This window comes from Eptatretus burgeri, chromosome 5 (genome assembly GCF_056783735.1).
Source record: "Eptatretus burgeri isolate ZD-2024b chromosome 5, Ebu_testis_v1, whole genome shotgun sequence".
Lineage (NCBI taxonomy): Eukaryota > Metazoa > Chordata > Myxini > Myxiniformes > Myxinidae > Eptatretus > Eptatretus burgeri.
This window is the reverse complement of record NC_140965.1, coordinates 3,567,795-3,586,868: the sequence shown is the minus strand read 5'-3', so window position 1 is coordinate 3,586,868 and position 19,074 is coordinate 3,567,795. Positions and strand designations below refer to the sequence as shown.

General features: G+C 41.3%; 1 protein-coding gene across 1 annotated transcript; it reads right to left on the bottom strand.

The window, feature by feature from the left end:
* Positions 1-20: 20 nt before the first annotated feature.
* LOC147025719 (ubiquitin-conjugating enzyme E2 L3-like) lies at positions 21-18,521 on the bottom strand. The gene is made up of 4 exons (XM_085880416.1): positions 18,368-18,521; positions 6,500-6,595; positions 3,849-4,035; positions 21-463 (listed from the first exon to the last, which is right to left on the bottom strand). The coding sequence occupies exons 1-4, from the start codon at positions 18,392-18,394 to the stop codon at positions 309-311; spliced, it is 465 nt and encodes a 154-aa protein (XP_085736542.1). The 5' UTR covers positions 18,395-18,521; the 3' UTR covers positions 21-308.
* Positions 18,522-19,074: the final 553 nt, after the last annotated feature.

Sequence of the window (19,074 nt, the reverse complement as noted above, 5' to 3'; positions counted from 1 at the left end):
CAAATAAAGCAGCCAAAAGCTTGTGGTTAAAGTGGTTTATTACAAGCACTTCCACTTCTGTATATACAAGCCTCACAACATGTTCAAAGGCATCTATATCTAACATTAATAAGCATTGACCAAAAAAACCCCAAAAACCAACAAGCTCGACGTACATTGAATTATGATGATGCTCTGGAAAATTTTCACACATATGATTATAAACTCTTTCAAATATAAATTGGCACCCTTTCCCGTTTCCTGCTTACCAACCACCAAATCAAATCGAGGGTTACCACCCCAACCCCAGAAAAGCGTTCTGTGCGCCGTTAGTCGGTTGGTCGCCTCTCAGCATGCTTCCTTGTGTGCTCCTCCGCTATTCGCATGAACCTCTTGCGATCTTGTGTATATTCCTCTGCCAGCTCTGCCCGCAAAGGGTGCTCTGGCTCTGGGTCATTGACCAACGCCAGCAAGGCCTGGATCACTGTGGCAGGGGACACACGACAATGATTGACAAGAAATTTTACCAAATTATTGTTTTTGTTGCCAGAGCACAAGTAAATGAATACCAACTAGCATCCGTTGAAGACAAAGTCTTCGATATCCACCGCCATAGTAAATGAGGATTAACAAACTTATATTCCCGAAGCATGTGCAATATGTATGTGAAGTTTCCCCTTGATCTGACCAGCCGTTCTGGAGAAGATGAAGTTTGAAGGTTTTAGGGAAAATTCAATATGGCCGCCAAACCATGTGACCTATCAATTAAAAATTAACAAACTTCTGAAAGGATGTGTTGGGTAAAGTGTATATGAAATTTTGCCTCAATCTGTCCAGCCGTTCTGGAAAAGATTTTTAAAATTTATTATTTTTCAATCCAAGATGGCTGACGAACCATGTGACCTATGACATCATAAATTTAGATTCTGCCTCCAATCCTCCAGTGGAATATGTGTGTGAAGTTTCGTGTTTATCGGATGAGGTGCGTTTTTCTATCCAAGATGGCCGCCAATCCATGTGACTTGTGACGGCATAATTTTTACTATGTATGCAGACATGATGGAAGATGACAGTTGCAAATTTTCGCTTTGTTAGGTTATGTGATTCCAGAGAAAACATTATTTAATATTTTTCTTGAATCTAACATGGCTGCCAAAGCCAAACCATGTGACCTATCAATTAGAAAATATCAAAAGGCACCAGTTCACCACTTGCTTGATATGTGTACCATATTTCGTAAATATATCTTGAGGGGATTTGTAGTTAAGCTCCGGAAACGAAATGTGATGGAGGGACGGAACCCATTTCGATATTGGCGGGGGGATAATAAGTGTAATGAAGAAAACATTTTTCGAAGAGGATAAAGAGAGGCGACGGCCAAAATAAAACCATGCAACCCAAAGCTTTTCTTTCACACAATGTACAGAAATGGAATCACGCCATCGTACCTGGATGAAGTAATCGGAATGAGCAACATCGAGACACGAGTTAAACGTACGGAATGAATTTAGATGTGCGAGGACACGAGACATGGACAAGAAACTAGTTTTGTGAATACACACTACAAATGCTATAAGCTAGTCAGAAGGTGTGGCCATGAACAAACACTTTCAAAGTACGAGTTCCCTCACAAGGAACTTCAACGCAGGTGGCCACCATTATGCCCATCAAGCCTACACAACGGTTCTCAATCTATGATTCTTTTTATAAATGCAGAGCATCGAGCACGGAAGCAGAGTATTGCCATTTTAGCTCGCCTGTTCGAAGAACAGAGAGCTATAGCGATACCCCCGGCTTGAGCGTGAGCATGTTAAAGTTTTATAGAAGCTTGCCATTCATTTAATATGTGCACTAGGATGCTGATATTTGGCATGGAGGTTCCTTTGGGGTATATTATTGATGTAGTGAAGTTGAAATTAAAAAATAATTTCAAATGTTTTAAATTTTTGAACTTAACTTTTGTGTAGCACATCAACGTTAAAGTTTTTGGTGCAAGTTATTTTTTTAGAAGCTTGCCATTCATTCAATGTGTACTCAGATGCTGATATTTGGCATGGAGGTTCCTTTGGGGTATACTATTGGTGTAGTGAAGTTGAAATTAACAAATGATTTTTAATTTTTTTTTTTAATTTCAACCTAAGATGGTGTCAAAGCCACCCAATGCTCACCTGTTTATACTAGACGCTTGCCATTCATTAACCTCCGCCATCGAAGATCAGAGGTTACTATTTTCACCCCTTTGTTTGTTTGTGAACAGTATTACGGAAAAACTCGACGGATTTCGACAAAACTTGGTGGGGGATTAGGTATGGTCCAAGGATCATGCCATGAGATTTTGAACTTGGTCCAAAATCCAATATGGCCGCTATGGCGGCCATTTTGAAAAAAAATTTGAATTTTTTTTTTGCATTTCTACATGTTTTAAGTGATTTACACCCCCCCCCCCCCAAAAAAAAAAAAAGGGAAAATTTTTTTTACAACTATTTTTCAACAAAATTTCGATTTGTTTTTTGCATTTCTACATGTTACAAGTGATTTCCAACAAAAAACATGCCAAAATTATAATTGCGGCTGATTTTGGAACTTCAGGTGGATATACCCACGTAAAATCAATTTCTGTCTCAAGGAATTGAGTTATGACGAATGAATTGAGTATGTAAAAGGGAAAGTTGCAAACTATAACTCTGAGCACTGTTGACGTCAAATTGAATGAATAGGATATCAGGTTCACTTGAGTGACCTCGCAGTATTGGCGGTGGAGGTTTTGCACTCTACCGAGTGCTCCCCCTCTAGTTTAATATGTGTACTAGTTCACTGATTACAATATACAAATACATATATTGCTTTAAAATTATTTGGATCAGACTTCACTGCAATGCTTTATAAAAATATAATTAGACTAGTCTTTTAAAAACGATAAATGTATAAACAGGCGAGCATTGGGTGGCTTTGACACCAACTCTCTGGTTTCAGTCTGTGGTACGACTCGGCCGGGGTTACGAACCACCGACCTCCCAGACTCAGGGTGGACGCTCTAACAATTACACCACTGAGTAATTTACCATTCATATCCAGCACCTCAAGTAAATAATCAAAATAAAATTCCAACCGACAATCAAGTATTCAGTTTAAAAGCTGACTTCGGAAAGTGGATAGAAGAATGTACCTGCACAAGATGCAATAGTGACGGAAATGCGGAAACGCGTTTACCCTCGGCCTCAGGAAGTCTGCCTGTTCATCTTGTTGCGTACTCAAAAGTATTTGGAGGAACGAAATTCAGAAATCAGTTTTTTTTTTTTTTTAACTTTTCACCATTTCCTCGATGCCAGAATAATTTACAAAGGCAAAGCAGGTGTTTGTTATTATGCCACGTGTAAATACAGCATTGTGTTCACTTTTAACACTGACTGAATAGTTTGCGATTGTAATATCTTGTGCTTCTGTAGGTGTTCCCCACAAAACACCACAATAAAGCCATCTACACTGTGCACCTTCGCATGGCATTTGTCCAAACAGAAACCCCCTTGGGAAGAGGGCAAATTAAGTCACTACAACCTGTCATATGACCCTTACATCCCCTGGCAAGCTTGGTTGAGATTGGATAAGCAACGACTGAATGCAATGCAGTCAGACAGACACACCAAACTACGTATGGTAGTACGACGAAGGGCCTCGGCAAATCGAAACCACAAACAATGGCTCAGGTTCTCCGAGAGACGTGCAAAATGACTTTCAGGCGGAATAATTAACCAGCATGACAAGGGCTAGGAAGACACCACTCCATTCTGAAGGACGAATTAAATCTCCAAAAAGACATCAATATAAAAATGAATAGTTGAAGCGATTTGGACGAGGAACGGCATACCCACCCTGATCGGCTTTTGTGGCTGGTTTCCAGTTTTCGGGGCTTACGATCGGGAGACAGACCTGCCCTCGCTCATCGACATTTGGGTGATAAATCTTTGTTCTGAACATCACTTTGGGTGGCTTGAAGGGATAATCGCTGGGAAATATAATATCCACCCAAAAAGCACCCTTGTCGTAAGGAGGGTTGTCCTGCAAAAAAGAAAGAAAGAAAGAAGAGATACAGATGGATAAGCACTACTCCTCCCATTCCAGAAGTAAAGTAACTTGCAGTATATCCCCAATCTTTATCGAACTTCAAAATGAAATTACAGACGTTTATGCAGTATCCAACGGTATCGACATCTTACACATCTAATAAGTTTCACACAACACATTGCTTACCCCGGGGAAATTTTTCTTTACCCCTCTGCTCCTTTCACACCGCTTTTGCTAACCTAGTGGTTTGCTGAACCCAGTGCAAGCTTCCCTGAGGCATTTCATAAGTTCAGACTATACGGTCGTGATTACTGTCACGTGACTGGAGTTGGACCCACAATAATGGTTTGTTTTACAGTGGCCGCATGTGCAGTACTGTCACAACATACAAAATGGCACCCATTCTGGAAGCTATGTTTGTCATTTTTCTCTTGATTTTTAAGATTTTGCGATGAAGTGGTTTATGGTCCAGTCAGAAGAGGTGATGCTGTCGACTGCTTCGAAGATTAAGAAGATTTAGAGCGCTGTTTGAGGCTCATCAAAACCAGTAGCGGCTTGTTTTTGTGCTCGTGTCACCAGTGGCTTTGGCAGACAACATACTACATGTCGACCGAGCGGCAGTAAACAATACTTTTGACCTATGAGCATGCATTATTACATGAACCTGTACCCCATAATTAAACACCGCTCGTTTCACAATACATATACTACCCCGAGAAACACTGTTACCTCCGAGAGAACCCCAGTCTGAGCAGGATTAAAATACTGTCAGGCCCCGACATTTGCATTCCTGCTATCTACATTTGCATAATTTTTCAGGAACGTATCCCCGCGAATGTCGGGGTCCGACAGTACCCCGGGGTATCGGTACAAAAAAAATTCCTTCTCTGGGGAACAAAAGTAAAGCGTGAAAGCTCTGAATTTGGAGGTACTGGTGGGGTAGAATCGGATTTTCTCCTGAGATACCTCTGAGATTCTGTTGTGTGAAAAGGGTAGAGCAATACTCATCACAAAGTACATTCATAAAATAATTACTGTAATGGAGCAAAATCATTGGCGTAAGCAGATTTATCATAAACTTTCAAAGAAATATAAATGTATTCTTTAGAGGCTTCTTTCCGAACTCAATATATGCTATTCTTCCAAATGTTATGGGATACCCTTTTCCAGTTGAGAAGTGCCCACAAGTGCATGTCATTTGAACAACCATAAAGAGCATCAGACAGACACATTATAATAGTTGGTAATCTGTCTCATTCTTCAGTTTCAGAGCATTGCACCCAAGTGAAAGGGTTGAGGGAACCCCAGAAGAATGATGTTCAGCTGTTAGAGTGGAAGCACCTCCATCAGGATGAAAAGGCTGCCGATACCCTGATCCGAATCACAGCATCTAGTCTGTAACTGTGGTAGAGAGGCCCTAGAAATATATTAAACAAGAGAGTTCATAGAACACCTTTCCCCACAGTCTTGAGAAAGAAAGAACATGGGTGTGGTCTGCGAACAGATATTGTTTTTGGGAAAGATGATGTAAAATGCCATATTTGCTGGGACAATTGGGGGAGAGGGGGGAGGGGACAGCAACAGCAGAGCTGAAGGCCAAGACAGAGAGAGGCAGACAAACAATGGGTGTGGGGAAGAATGGGGGGCAGAATAGGATGCATGGGTGGACAAGATGGACACAGAAGGAAAAACTGGAAATTTGGAAGGACGAACGGATTAGGGTGGGAGTTAACGAGAGTAGAAAAGATCATGGTTTTGGATTGGTGACAATCTGAGATAGTGGTTTTACTTGCATCGATCGAAGGCTCATTGTGGAACATAATATATATATATATATATATATATATATATATATATATATATATATATATATATATATATATATATATATATATATATATATATATATATATATATATATATATATATATATATATATATATATATATATATATATATATATATATAGCACATGCAGGACAAAGCCATTGGTAGACATCGGAGTATGCACTTTTCCATGAACTGCACGGGCATTAGTAGACAATGGGCAAACAAATGGTGTATGCGATGTGAACTTGAGTTTCCAAAATCATGAACAGAGGATTCAAATCAGGAACACGAAAAAGCCCAACCCAAATGTAAACAACCAATGAAAATAAAAAAGATATTCAGTTTCAATGGTGGGAAGAAGACAGGAGTTGTTAAAAGGGGGAGGTGGGAGTAGATAGAGTATGGTGGGGGGAACAGCTTTGATTGGATGACTTCAATTTTCATCAGCTGTCTCCGAGCTAGTGTATTCGGTTTTCTTCTGTGGGCATGACCTGTACGATTTGGCAGCCCTGGGATAGATAACATTACACAGGCAAGGCTACTTAGCCTCTTCCTACATTTTATTATTCTTGTATGCAAGAAATGCAGACCGGCTGTAGGATAAAAGGTCAGGAAAAAAATGACTTACTGGTACTAGCAGTCCCTGCCAATGAAGGACATTTGACTCATCCATGATGATGTTTCTGAAGCTACGCAGACCATGAGTTTTCAAGTCTGCAATTTCCTGGTAAAGCAGGAAAAGTAGATTTAAAGTACAGTGGACTATATTAAACAGTCCATGCCATCAATAGTAAGATTAACATTTTCACAAGTTCATTTTAATGCTGCAAATGTATCCTGTAATTAATGGAGAAAATACAAATAAAATGTTAGGATTTTAAAGGTGAGAAAAAACAAAACAAAACAAAAAACAGCCCAAGCGCAGGTGGAACGAAGCAAAACGAAAGCGTGCTGGCACGAATATGACTCAAATCTGCACTGCACGACTTTTAACGTCACAAGCCGGTAGGCGAGGAGGGATTCGCGACGATCGAAGCACTGGATACGATGCTTTTCATTCTGACCGATCCACCGACGAAGATTCATTGCCAAGACGTATTGGTTCACATACAATTGTTCCTCTGCCTGGCAAGATTTTTCCGATTGCGTATTTTGCCAACTGGCACTCCTCATAAAAAATGACGGTAAATAGACACCCTATTTTTGAAGGACTACCATTTGAAAACTAATCGGTTTGCTGGTTTGTGCTGTGGAGCCTCGCGTTGCAGACACAGACAGACACGGAAAACCCGATAAATTTTTCTCAATGCTCTTGTTTGACCACACCTCCTGAGCCACAATATTTTTCATAAGCCACGCCCACTTTAAATAATTGGAGGTGGTGTGGGTGGGGAATCGTTTTCAGTAAATAAATAAATAAATAATTGAAGGTGGTGTGGGTGGGGAATCGTTTTCAGTAAATAAATAAATAATTGGAGGTGGTGTGTGGGTGGAGAATCATTTTCAGTAAATAAATAATTGGAGGTGGTGTGTAGATCGTGGATTTGTTTCCGGTAAAGAAATAAATAATTGAAGGTGGTGTTTGGGTGGAGAATCGTTTACGGAAAATAAATAAATAATTGGAGGCGGAGTGTGGGTCGTGGAATCGTTTTCGGTAAATAAATAATTGGAGGTGGTGTGTGGGTGGAGAATCGTTTTCGGTAAATAAATAAACATATTATTAGAAATCCACAAAGACAGAAATGCCGGTGATTCCATTTATTTTGGATCCTTTTCACTTTGGTCAATAACATTCGGATCGAGGAGAGATCGAAGGTGGAACGACGGTGTAGTTCCTTACAAACACTGTATACACACCTTAAATGACGGTAAATGGACACCCGATTTTTGAAGGACTACCATTTGAAAAATAAAACCTCAATCAAAAATCGGCTCGAGTAAAATTTTCTAAATATCTCGAAGTGTTTAATTCCGAAGTCTCGTTTCTCTACATTCAAAACTGAAGGACAAGTATTGAAAATACTGTACGCGGTTTTTAGGTCACTGTACAGCAACGGGTGGTTGCTAGGCAACGAAATTCAAACGCGCACATTCCCAGTATATATTCCACCTTTTGGCAAAGTTTCATCGAAATCTGTTCGCTGGTTCGTGCTGTGGAGCCTCGCGTTGCAGACACACATACACACACAGACAGACAGACAACCCAACAATAAGGGATATCGTATGTATGTATGTATGTATGTATGTATGTATGTATGTATGTATGTATGTATGTATGTATGTATATATATATATATATATATATATATCGAATCCAACAGTAAAGCCTCGTTCAAGGCAGGGGTGAGGTTCCTGGAAACACAGCACATTCAGCAAAACAGTGTTGCGATCGCTCAAGATTTTATGGGATAAATGGGGATAGGGGAACACGGCCGTGGAACGCAACATGAGGCCACGCATGAGGGCGGAGTTAAAGGACAAATGTTTTCCACATTTTTTTTTGTTCATAAACCTCAGAGGGAATAGCTATACATGTACTGTATTTCAAATTGTAGGGTGGGGGTTAATTGTTTGAGGCCAGTGAATCATAGTTGCTGATGGGCGTGTCACGGTATGAAAGGTTTGCATTTAAAGTCACCGGAATATGCATTTCCACAAAAAAAGTGCAAGACGATCCTTGAAAGGTTTGAACCCATGTGCTGCCTTCTGCTCCTTGGATATGTTTGTATGCTTGGTGTTGGCTTAATGGTTGGGGTGGTGAGCTTGGAATCCAAGGATCCTGAGTTCATCTCCCCCTTTGCTGTCAAATTAATACCAGGTGGGGTTGACTCTGCCTGTCATCCTTCTGAGGTCAGCAAAATAAGTGCCAGCTTGCTGGCAGATGGCCAGCTTCTGTGTTGCAGTGGCAACCTGCTCAAGGTTGTGCCCAATAGCCAAGGAGACTGCTTAATCAGCACCAATGTTCTGCACAGAGTATGGTCCCAATGGGTGCATGGATGGATGGAGATGTTTGTCCTGTTACCCATTTTCTTGTAGAAACAAAAAACTAAACTCCCCAGTTCATCTGCAGTGAACACCTGTTCTGGGGTATCGCAGTTTTCTGTTAATATGCTCCAGAAAGTCAGGCTTGAATGAATGGCACGCACGGTGGACTCTTTCACATGATACTCATGGCTGACTGACACTACACAACTTGTCTAAAAATCACAATTCTCTACGTTATCTCATAACCTTATGGGATTTCTTCACTTAACAGCAGCCACTTGGAGAGGCTTGGGGTGGTGGTGTGATACTGCATATCGCAGTATTGTTACAAATTTGGAAACCCATCGCACCGAACATTCAGGTCCTCTCGATTAGTTATATCGGTAAGTATGTGTTTTATAGAGAGCTCCCGTCCCTTGTCTAATGGGTAAATAAATGTAAATGCGCTGTGAAGTTATTTTAATAGTCAGGTTTTCGTTTACTTCTACACCCCCATCGACGCCAGCTGCACCTTCACCTCGTTCTGCCCAACGCCATTATCCCGATGCGTTTGGCCACGTATGAGGGCGGAGTTGAAGGAGAAGCATCGCGGTGGCGCTCGACCAATCGGGATGCATCGAGTGACGTGACCGTCTCTCGGCCAATCGGACTTCCCCGACTCTGTGAGGGGCGGTCCAAGTGATGTCACCATGCCAACTGGCCAATCGAAGGGTTTGCCACCCGTTTTGGCCAGTGAGAGGGACGGCGAGGATATGCGCACCAAAACTGGCCAGTGACAGGGCGACGAGGATTCTGTGCAGAAGGCCGTCCGGTGTGGAGAAGTGGGGAGGGGCGGAGACACCCCTCCTCCCCCCTTCCACGGGGGACAACGAAATAAAAGGGCAGACAGCTGGTCTGAAAGGAGAGACGAGATTTGATTCGATTCGAGATTCAAGAAGAGACTTCTCCACCGTCCTGGTCGTCAGTCCTGCTCCTCATCCTCCTCCTCCATTCTTTCATTGACTGAGCGTGTCGCATGCTGTGGAATTAGCAGGCCACCACCATGGCAATCGGACCGAAGGAACTCTGCGATCAAACCGCTCGGGTCGCACACGGAACGAGCTCGCCAAGCAGCTCGTTCCGTACGGGTCCCTTCGAGGGTGTGACGACTCGGTAGATCGTCACGTGGTCTCAAGGTATTTTGAAGATTTGGCAAATAACCCTGGACCACGTGGTGGAAATATTGACCCTTCACGGTCCGAAAGGGACCCGTACTCTTTGGACTTTTCCCGAACAGTACGATCTGAATTCCGGGCGATCGGTCGAGCCGACTCAACTACTCCATCTAATAGTCGTGCTCGCGGCCGACCCCGCAACAATATCTCCAAAATGTATGGACAGTATGATTGATTACAACACATATTGGAACTGCACTCGGTAAAGAGCACACCTACGACTGGCTGAACGGTTTACATGTTGTGGCCCGATGATAGCCGCCTCTGCATCCATACCTTAATCAAAATCTAATCAGCATGTTTTTGTCATAACCTGTCCATCTTCCCCAAAATCGAATCAATTTGTCCTTGTCACACTCCCATCCTGTCCACCAAATTTATTCCGAATCCCTCAACTTTTTGAGATATCCTGCTCACAGACAAACAAACAAGAAATCACTCATGGAGACACTTCACGAAACAGAACAAACTAGAACGGCACTCGGTTGAGCGTACACCTCTGTCAGACTGAACAGTTTACGTTTTGTAGCCCACCGATAGGCCAGATCTGAATCCGGACCTGAACCAAAAATCAAATTGCTTTGTTGGTGTCACTTACCTAACTCATCCACAAGTTTTTGAAACGTCATGCAATGTATCGATTTTTGGCCCCATCTCTCAATGGTGACGAATCACTTGAGGAAATTAAAAAAAAATTCTCATATCTTGATTCAGATCTTCACCAAAATCAAAATTATTCGTCCTTGTCACACACCCAACCTGTCCACAAAGTTTTATCTGAATCTATCCGTTTTTTTTCATACGAGAGGCTGTATGGATATTATGTGAGCAGACGATTTTTTTTTATATTGCCTGAATCACATCTTCAATTCCGTTTACACCGTTTTTTTTTTTGGTAAACACCATTTTTTGGCCCCATCGCTCAAAAAAATAAAAATAAAACGTCACTCAGTGAATGAAGCAGTCTCCCTCCCCACCATCAGTTTTCCAGATGAATCGTTCTGTTCAAACAGATTGGATATTGAAGATTCATGCAATTGCCTCAAATGTTCTCATTCTCCCTCTCCCTCTACTGGTCGTTTTACATGTTGCGTGTGGTGTAATCGCAGCTGCCTGCTTCATGCTGCAAGTACTGTGCTTTGTTGGGGGGTTTTTTTTTCCTATCCCCCATTTTACTCCCTTCTGTCCTAGTTGATGCTCGTGAAGTTTTCCCTACGTTTCCTTTGTGGGGAGAGGGAGATATAGATATGGAGATATATAGAGATAGGTGTTTCTTGGTTGCTTTACAGATCACCCACCCACCACCCCCCTCTTCCACCTCAGCTTTGAGGCCTGTGTGACATTTGCCACATTTTCTAGTCCAGCCAACTTTTTGGCTGCTTTTAACCATTCTTGGACTTAGTCAATCTTATTTTATTTTTCCTCCACTTGCTCGTGCTACTTGTGGTAGGTTTGTTTTTTTTGTTGACTTTCAACTCTTCTTTCATTACCTTCGCATTCTGCGAAAGGTTATGTATTGGTCGGTGTATTTATTTATTTATTTGTGAATATGTGTGTTTGTTTGTTATTCGCACAACTCAGAAAGTATTAAACCAAATCGCTTGAAATTTGGTGGGATGATGGGTTATTATCCAAGGAACATTTGATTAGATTTTGGGAGTGATCGGGTCAAAGGTCAAGGTCACGGAAAGGTCAAATTCGTATTTTTACCATAGCGCGGTCAATTTTGATCTAATTGGGATGCAACCGATGCCAAAATGTTCAGAATTCATTGCCCAATCTTGTGATGGGCGACATGACACAATTACGTCATTATCCTTGTTCGCGGTTGGGGGTCAAAGGTCAGTGGGGTCACGACCTTTCAAAATATGCGGTTTTTGTCATAACACGGTCAAATCAAAACCGATTTGCATGAAATCAACACCAAAATGTTCACTGTTCTGTTCCCCCCACTCTCATGCCAACAACAAAAGTAGCGGAGGCGAAGGTATGCGCTCTACCGAGTGCCCATTCTAGTTCAATTTACTTCAGCTTCGGAAAACGCTCGTTTTAATAAGAGCATATATGTGTCGCTTAGGCCCAAGTCACATTTGCGCTACGGCGAGGATACGGTGGCCGTACGCCCTCTGAATTGACAGAAACGTGCGGCGGCCTCAGGGTGGCCCTACGCCGTTTGGCTATCTTTTACAGGCCGTAGGGGTCGCCGTGGAATTATAACTTTTTTCATTTCTACGTTCGCCGTAGCAATTCGACAAGCCGAAAAAAAAACTGGTTAATAAAAAAAAAAAAAGTAAAAAAAATTAACCCACTCATTACCTTCCGTCTGGCCGCACGTTCACCTTAGGGCCCCCCTGCGGTCGCCTTGAAAATTATATGGCCACCGCAGGGCCCCCTTAAGGTCACCGTGCGACATCAAATCAAAGACCGTACGGCAACCCCACGTTTTCGGTCTCCACAATTTCTAAATACGCCGTGCAGCTCCCCGAAATATAAAAACATATGTGACTGCTACATTGTGTGACCGTGGAAATACTGCGGCCGCCCTATAATTGCTAGTGGCCATAGATTTTGGAGATCCCACGGCCACCGTGGCAAATGTGACTTAGGCCTTACTTGTAAACATGGGTTTGTCTGCGTTCGTCCGAGTGAGGTAAAAATTGAAGACGCGATTCGGACAATAGAAAAAAAATAGTCTGCTCACATAATATCCGTGCAGCCTCATATGAACAATGCTAGCTTCCGTTGTGGAACAAGGCCTTCTCCTGGAACCCAACCTTTTTTTCATTGGTTTAGGTTAATATGTCTAATGTGCCACCATTTTTTTAAAATCATAATGATTTGTGTGTTCAACTGAGCAAGTTCAGTACGATTGTATAAAAGATCACAGTGGTGGTGATACACTCAGCAAATGGGAAATTTTGACACATCAAGCCCTTTAAAAAAAAAGAGTAGTTTACATGATATTGCCTGAGAATGAGCAAAAGCTAAATGTAGTCTTCCATGCAAAAAATGAATGGGCATGTTTATAAAATGTATGTCTCCACGGATGTAATGGCATGCTATGGATGTGGAGCCTACGGACACTTAAAGAGTGCCGATCCAGTAGATAGAGTATATGTAGATAAGTGAAGCTTGGAGTTGTTTGGGTTTTTTTCCACTGTGTGTATATTTTGTCTTTTGCTACTTTTATAACAGAGGTGCATGTGTATGTGTCTTTTGCTACTTTTATAATAGAGGTGTATGTTTACGTGTATGTGTATATTTTGTCTTTTGCTACTTTTATAATAGAGGTGTATGTGTATATTTTGTGTCTTTTGCTACTTTTATAATAGAGGTGTATGTGTATATTTTGTGTCTTTTGCTACTTTTATAATAGAGGTGTATGTGTATATTTTGTGTCTTTTGCTACTTTTATAATAGTGTACGTGTATTTTGCTACTTTTATAACAGAGGTGTATGTGTATGTATACGTGTACATTTTGTGTCTTTTGCTACTTTTATAATAGAGGTGTATGTGTATGTATACGTGTACATTTTGTGTCTTTTGCTACTTTTATAATAGAGGTGTATGTGTATGTATACGTGTACATTTTGTGTCTTTTGCTACTTTTATAATAGAGGTGTATGTGTATGTAAATGTGTATATTTTGTGTCTTTTGCTACTTTTATAATAGAGGTGTATGTGTATATTTTGTGTCTTTTGCTACTTTTATAATAGAGGTGTATGTGTATGTATACGTGTACATTTTGTGTCTTTTGCTACTTTTATAATAGAGGTGTACGTGTATGTAAATGTGTATATTTTGTGTCTTTTGCTACTTTTATAGTAGAGGTGTATGTGTATATTTTGTGTCTTTTGCTACTTTTATAACAGAGGTGTATGTGTATGTGTATATTTTGTGTCTTTTGCTACTTTTATAGTAGAGGTGTATGTGTATGTATAAGTGTACATTTTGTGTCTTTTGCTACTTTTATAAGAGGTGAATGTGAATGTGAACGTGTGTGTGTGTGCCCATCCATTCTTCCAGTAATTCTCTCCTGGTGAAACTACAAAAATGCAGGGTCAATGTACACAACTCGTTTGTTCCTCTTCTCCAATTTGTGAAACCGACTCTCAGAGACTGTGGAATCCCACTCTTCTGTCTTGGCATTCAAGGAGGCAGTGTACCAAGCACCATCTCGTATCATCACCCATCTCGATCTCTCCATAACCCATCCTCCTCTCATATTTTCCAGTTCATTCATTACCGAGCTCGTGCATCAACCTCGAGCTTTTTTGCAATTCTGCAGCATTCCTCATTTTATACTCATAAAATTAAGGGAAGCAACATGCCAGTAGGGTAGTCAGTTATTCATTGTACTATATCTATAAAGTTCTGTTTGTGGGGGTAGATGGAGGAATTTCATAGTAAAGGTAGGATTGTATCGTGTAGCATGGTCCATGGATGGTTACGAGACATCTCAATGTAAATTAAGTGGAGAAAACTGTCAGCTCAACATTATGCGTCACCACAAGGGGTGTAGTACTGTATTAACCAGGTAGGGTTTAAGGCTAGTTTCTCCCAGAATGAGATTGCCCCTGTGACCTTTTCCTTCGTTTTTGCATTTACAAGGCCAGCTATAAAAAATAAATGACATTTTAACAACCACCACTGGCAAGCCACACCCCGAGGCTTATGATTGTTATCCATCTGACGTCACACCAACCAGAGTGGAGATGGCGGTCAGAACACGTCGGACCTCTCTGGCTTCTCCTCGACAAGGTGAAGAAGGCTGAGCGATTCTCGTGTTCGTGCTGGGGCTAATTTGTTTGCATACTGTAAAAAGACGCTGGCCGTTATTTGTTCGGCTGGGCTGTGAAGCTTGTACATTTACGAGAGAGGAGAAGAGGAGCGCGTCTCAGCGATAACTTGGAATATCCCGTTGCATTTTTCAAGGAAGAAGGGGGGCCATTGTTGTGAGCGGACCTGGTGTTAATAGCGGAGCGGTGTGGCAATCTCAAGTGAGAGAAGAGACCGTACGGCGGTTTCTGGGCCCTTAACGAAGGAAGACCATCCATGAAAATTACCTCAAGTATGTTTCCTGCGCAGAGCACGACTTGGCGCCATTTTGTGAGTTTCCCGCACTGTGACTACATGGTTCGATTGCCAGGCTCCTAAAAGATCATCTCTGGACACACAGCGAAGTGCCAGAATAAAGGGAGGATTTTTTTATTTTTGTGACTGTGTGGAGATGTCTCAAATAAAGCTTTTGTTTACATCCTCTTCATTCAAAACTTCCTGATGTCATGTCAATCAGAAGAGGTCTTATTCACATTTCAATTCCAATGGCTTTTTAACCGCAGCACAACTCGTCCCGGTGGTGGTTTTAAATATCAAAATTGAGGTAAAACAATGCAATTCATAACCCTTTTGTTTCTGCCAGTAAAGGTGCCAGGTATCCAATGTTTCAAAATGATACGACAATGGGGAATTGGCATGATGCATTCCCTTACCAGAGTACAAAGCAGGCACAAACATCACGTGAATTATATCCAAGGTAAAATATTCCGTGATCGATTAGGCTTTACACCCGAAACAGGTAAAAATTTACAAATAACTGTCGTCGTCTTAGTCTTCTTTTGTATGCAGCACAAGGCTGCAGGTTAGCGTCATTGCTGAGGGTGCAGCTGTGTCGCTGATGCAGTGCCCTCTGTAGGTGAGGGCAGGAATTTAGAATTTGTTCAGGGTGCCGGTGATAACTCGCCTACTTTTAGTGAAGGACATGGGGATAAAGGTTTGATAACAAACGTCATCAATCACATGGTGTGGCAGCCACATTGCTTTCAAGGATTTTTTTTTCTTCAATTTCTCTGAAACTGCTCAACTTATCCATGCGATACTTTACAAATATGATCTACTTCTCTCGTTACATATATTGTGATAACGATGATGTTATCAGGCACGTGGTTTGGCAGCCATATTGGAGTGAAGAAACAACTTTTACGCTGGTTTTCTCTGAAGCGGCTCAATGAAAATGAACGAAATGGATGTCATCGACTCCCCATGTGCAACATAATTTGATGACGATGACATCATTCATCACATGGTATGGCTGAATTTTTTTTTAAAGTTTTTCCTTCAATCCTATATGGTTGCCAAACCACATGAACTACGTTTTCATTATCAATCCTTATTTAGAATATGTAGTCGAACATATGTGTAACGTTTCGCATCAATTTGTTAAGCAGCTTCGGAGAAGAAGATTTTCAAACGAATATGGCTGCCAGACCACATGACCTATGATGACATATATTTACACTCTGACTGGGTGGTCGACCAAGTTTGTGAAGTTTTGCATTCATCGGATAAGGTTTGTTTTTCTATCCATTATGGCTACCAACCACGCGACTGATGAAATCATAGTTTTCACACTATCTGCAGCGATATTATTGGATCGCATTTCTAAAGTTTTGCATCGATAGGTTAAGTGGTTTCAGAGAAAATTTTAATATTTAACCTTCAATCCAATATGGCCGTCACCACGTGACCAATGACGTTTCAACCGTCAAGCTTTATTCCCCACGGCACGTCCTTTAATGTGTATGAAGTTTCACGTCCAATATATTACGCGGTTCTGGAGAAGATGATTTTTTTAAAGGTTTTTTCATTGCAATCCAATATGCCTGCCAATCCACATGACCAATGACATCATCTATCTATAATTCCAGCAGTGTATGTGTGTATGTGTGTATGTGTGTATGTGTGTATGTGTGTATGTGTGTATGTGTGTATGTGTGTATGTGTGTATGTGTGTATGTGTGTATGTGTGTATGTGTGTATGTGTGTATGTGTGTATGTGTGTATGTGTGTATGTGTGTATGTGTGTATGTGTGTATGTGTGTATGTGTGTATGTGTGTATGTGTGTATGTGTGTGTGTGTGTGTGTGTGTGTGTGTGTGTGTGTGTGTGTGTGTGTGTGTGTGTGTGTGTGTGTGTGTGTGTGTGTGTGTGTGTGTGTGTGTGTGTGTGTGTGTGTGTGTGTGTGTGTGTGTGTATGTGTGTGTGTGTGTGTGTGTGTGTGTGTGTGTGTGTGTGTGTGTGTGTGTGTGTGTGTGTGTGTGTGTGTGTGTGTGTGCAGTTTCGTGACAACCATTGGTCCGATCTGATTGAAACTTGCCAGGGATATTGATGGGGCCCTGTGGATGTGCCTTTTCAAGGTTTGATATTAATCGGACAAGTGGTTCCCAAGTTACGGCCATTTATCAACCAATGACAGGACATGATGCTACGACATCACGATTGACGTCACAATAATTTTTTTTTTTTTTTTACACCTACGGACACGCATTAGTATATTTAATGCTTCAATAAAAGAGTCATCAAATCAGCGATAATATTAAGTTTCAAATATTTCAGATAAAAGATTTCAATTCAACCAAATTATGTCTGGCATACCACTTCACCGATGATGTCATTGTCAAACTTTATTCCACGTACATGGGAAGTTTAAAGAAATTTGACAAGTGAAAAACATTTCTCACCGAGTTGGTTTTTCCAGAGATGTCCAAAGTTTTTACATTTTTTTTTTGTATATACCTTGGTCGAGGCTCGTATGAGAGCTAACACACAACTCACATCAAGGAGGCATGAGACAAGAGGGGCGGGAGTGGAAGGGACAAAACAGTGGGGAACAGACACATTAGGTGAACTGTGGAAGGGAGAGGGATGGGGATGGGACGGGGAACATGGCGAAGAGAAGATGGACATTTCAGGGACTTTCAGGAAGGAAAGCTGTATTTAATCATTTAATCCAAGATGGCTGCCATACCACGTGACATACGTCACAATCGTTAAAAAAAATTATATATATATATATATATATATATATATATATATATATATATATATTCTCCATGGGTGGGATCACTCTTATGCTAAAGGTTTCGTGTCCGTTGGACAAGCAGTTGCTGAGAAAAAAAAAACATTTAAAAAGGGAGGAAGGAGAGGGGAGGAGGAGGAAGGAAGGAGAGGGGGAAGAATGATAAAATAAATAATCCGGACAGAAACAATGGGGAGGCCACTGTGGTGGCCGAGTACCCGAATTAATATTACAAAATATCCCACACGACTTGTCACTCTGGGTTACACCATTATATATGTCGAACTTCGGTGCATGAGGACACCATTCGCTCCAGTACCAATTACTCGTCCACACACGAGCTCCCACAACCTCCATCATCCATGTTAAACGGTTTTACTCCTCATCACCTCCTAACCACGAACATCGACCCGTTTCCATGGATTACGAGACCTTACCTTGGTGAGACGTCGACTTGCCGCCATACTCGATCAAACCCCCTCAACGTCCTTCCTGCGACGGTTTCGATGCCGTTTCCTTATGACAGAACTTCCGGCTTCATTACGTCATTTTATTTTATTTTTTCACTTGCGCCTCGGACTGATATCTCTCATTGATTATTTGTTTTCCTTTTTGTTCGTATCACAAGTAAAATATACATCGCACGATGCGTATCACGCTCGAAATCGATTATATTATGGTTTGAAAAGGAAATACGGTTCGATGACGTCAGCACGTACGTAGGATGACGTCAGCACGTACGTACGACGACGTCAGTGCGTAATGCGATTTGTTGCACGATCCACGTTCAGGGAAATATTAAAATACTTCAATCGTATTTCCGTTAAATCGTTCATTATGTAATCTGTTTTACTCTTAATTACTTGTTGTCGATCGTCGATGAAACTTGCAGACAATAAAAAAATGAAAGGATAAAATAATGTCTAAATCGAGATATCTATGTTATAGACACAAAGTTGTTGTACAAATTACCTCAGACAATAAAATTATTTTGTCTTCAATTCAGATTACAACAAATCTTTTTTAATACAATGAAAACGTCTTCTATTTTATTTTATTCTGAACGAGCAGGAATTCCCTGCGGTGTCATTCCGGGGCCGCTTTCCGCCCCTCCCCTCCCCTCCCCTCCCCTCCCTCCCCTCCC

What these genes read in the sequence shown, in the direction of transcription:
- LOC147025719 (XM_085880416.1), bottom strand. Translation starts at nt 18,394, where the DNA reads ATGGCGGCAAGTCGACGTCTCACCAAG. An exon ending in CAAGTCGACGTCTCACCAAG is followed by an intron (nt 6,596 to 18,367) that starts GTAAGGTCTCGT and finishes CTGCTTTACCAG; the next exon opens with GAAATTGCAGACTTGAAAAC. An exon ending in AGCCACAAAAGCCGATCAGG is followed by an intron (nt 464 to 3,848) that starts GTGGGTATGCCG and finishes CCCCTGCCACAG; the next exon opens with TGATCCAGGCCTTGCTGGCG.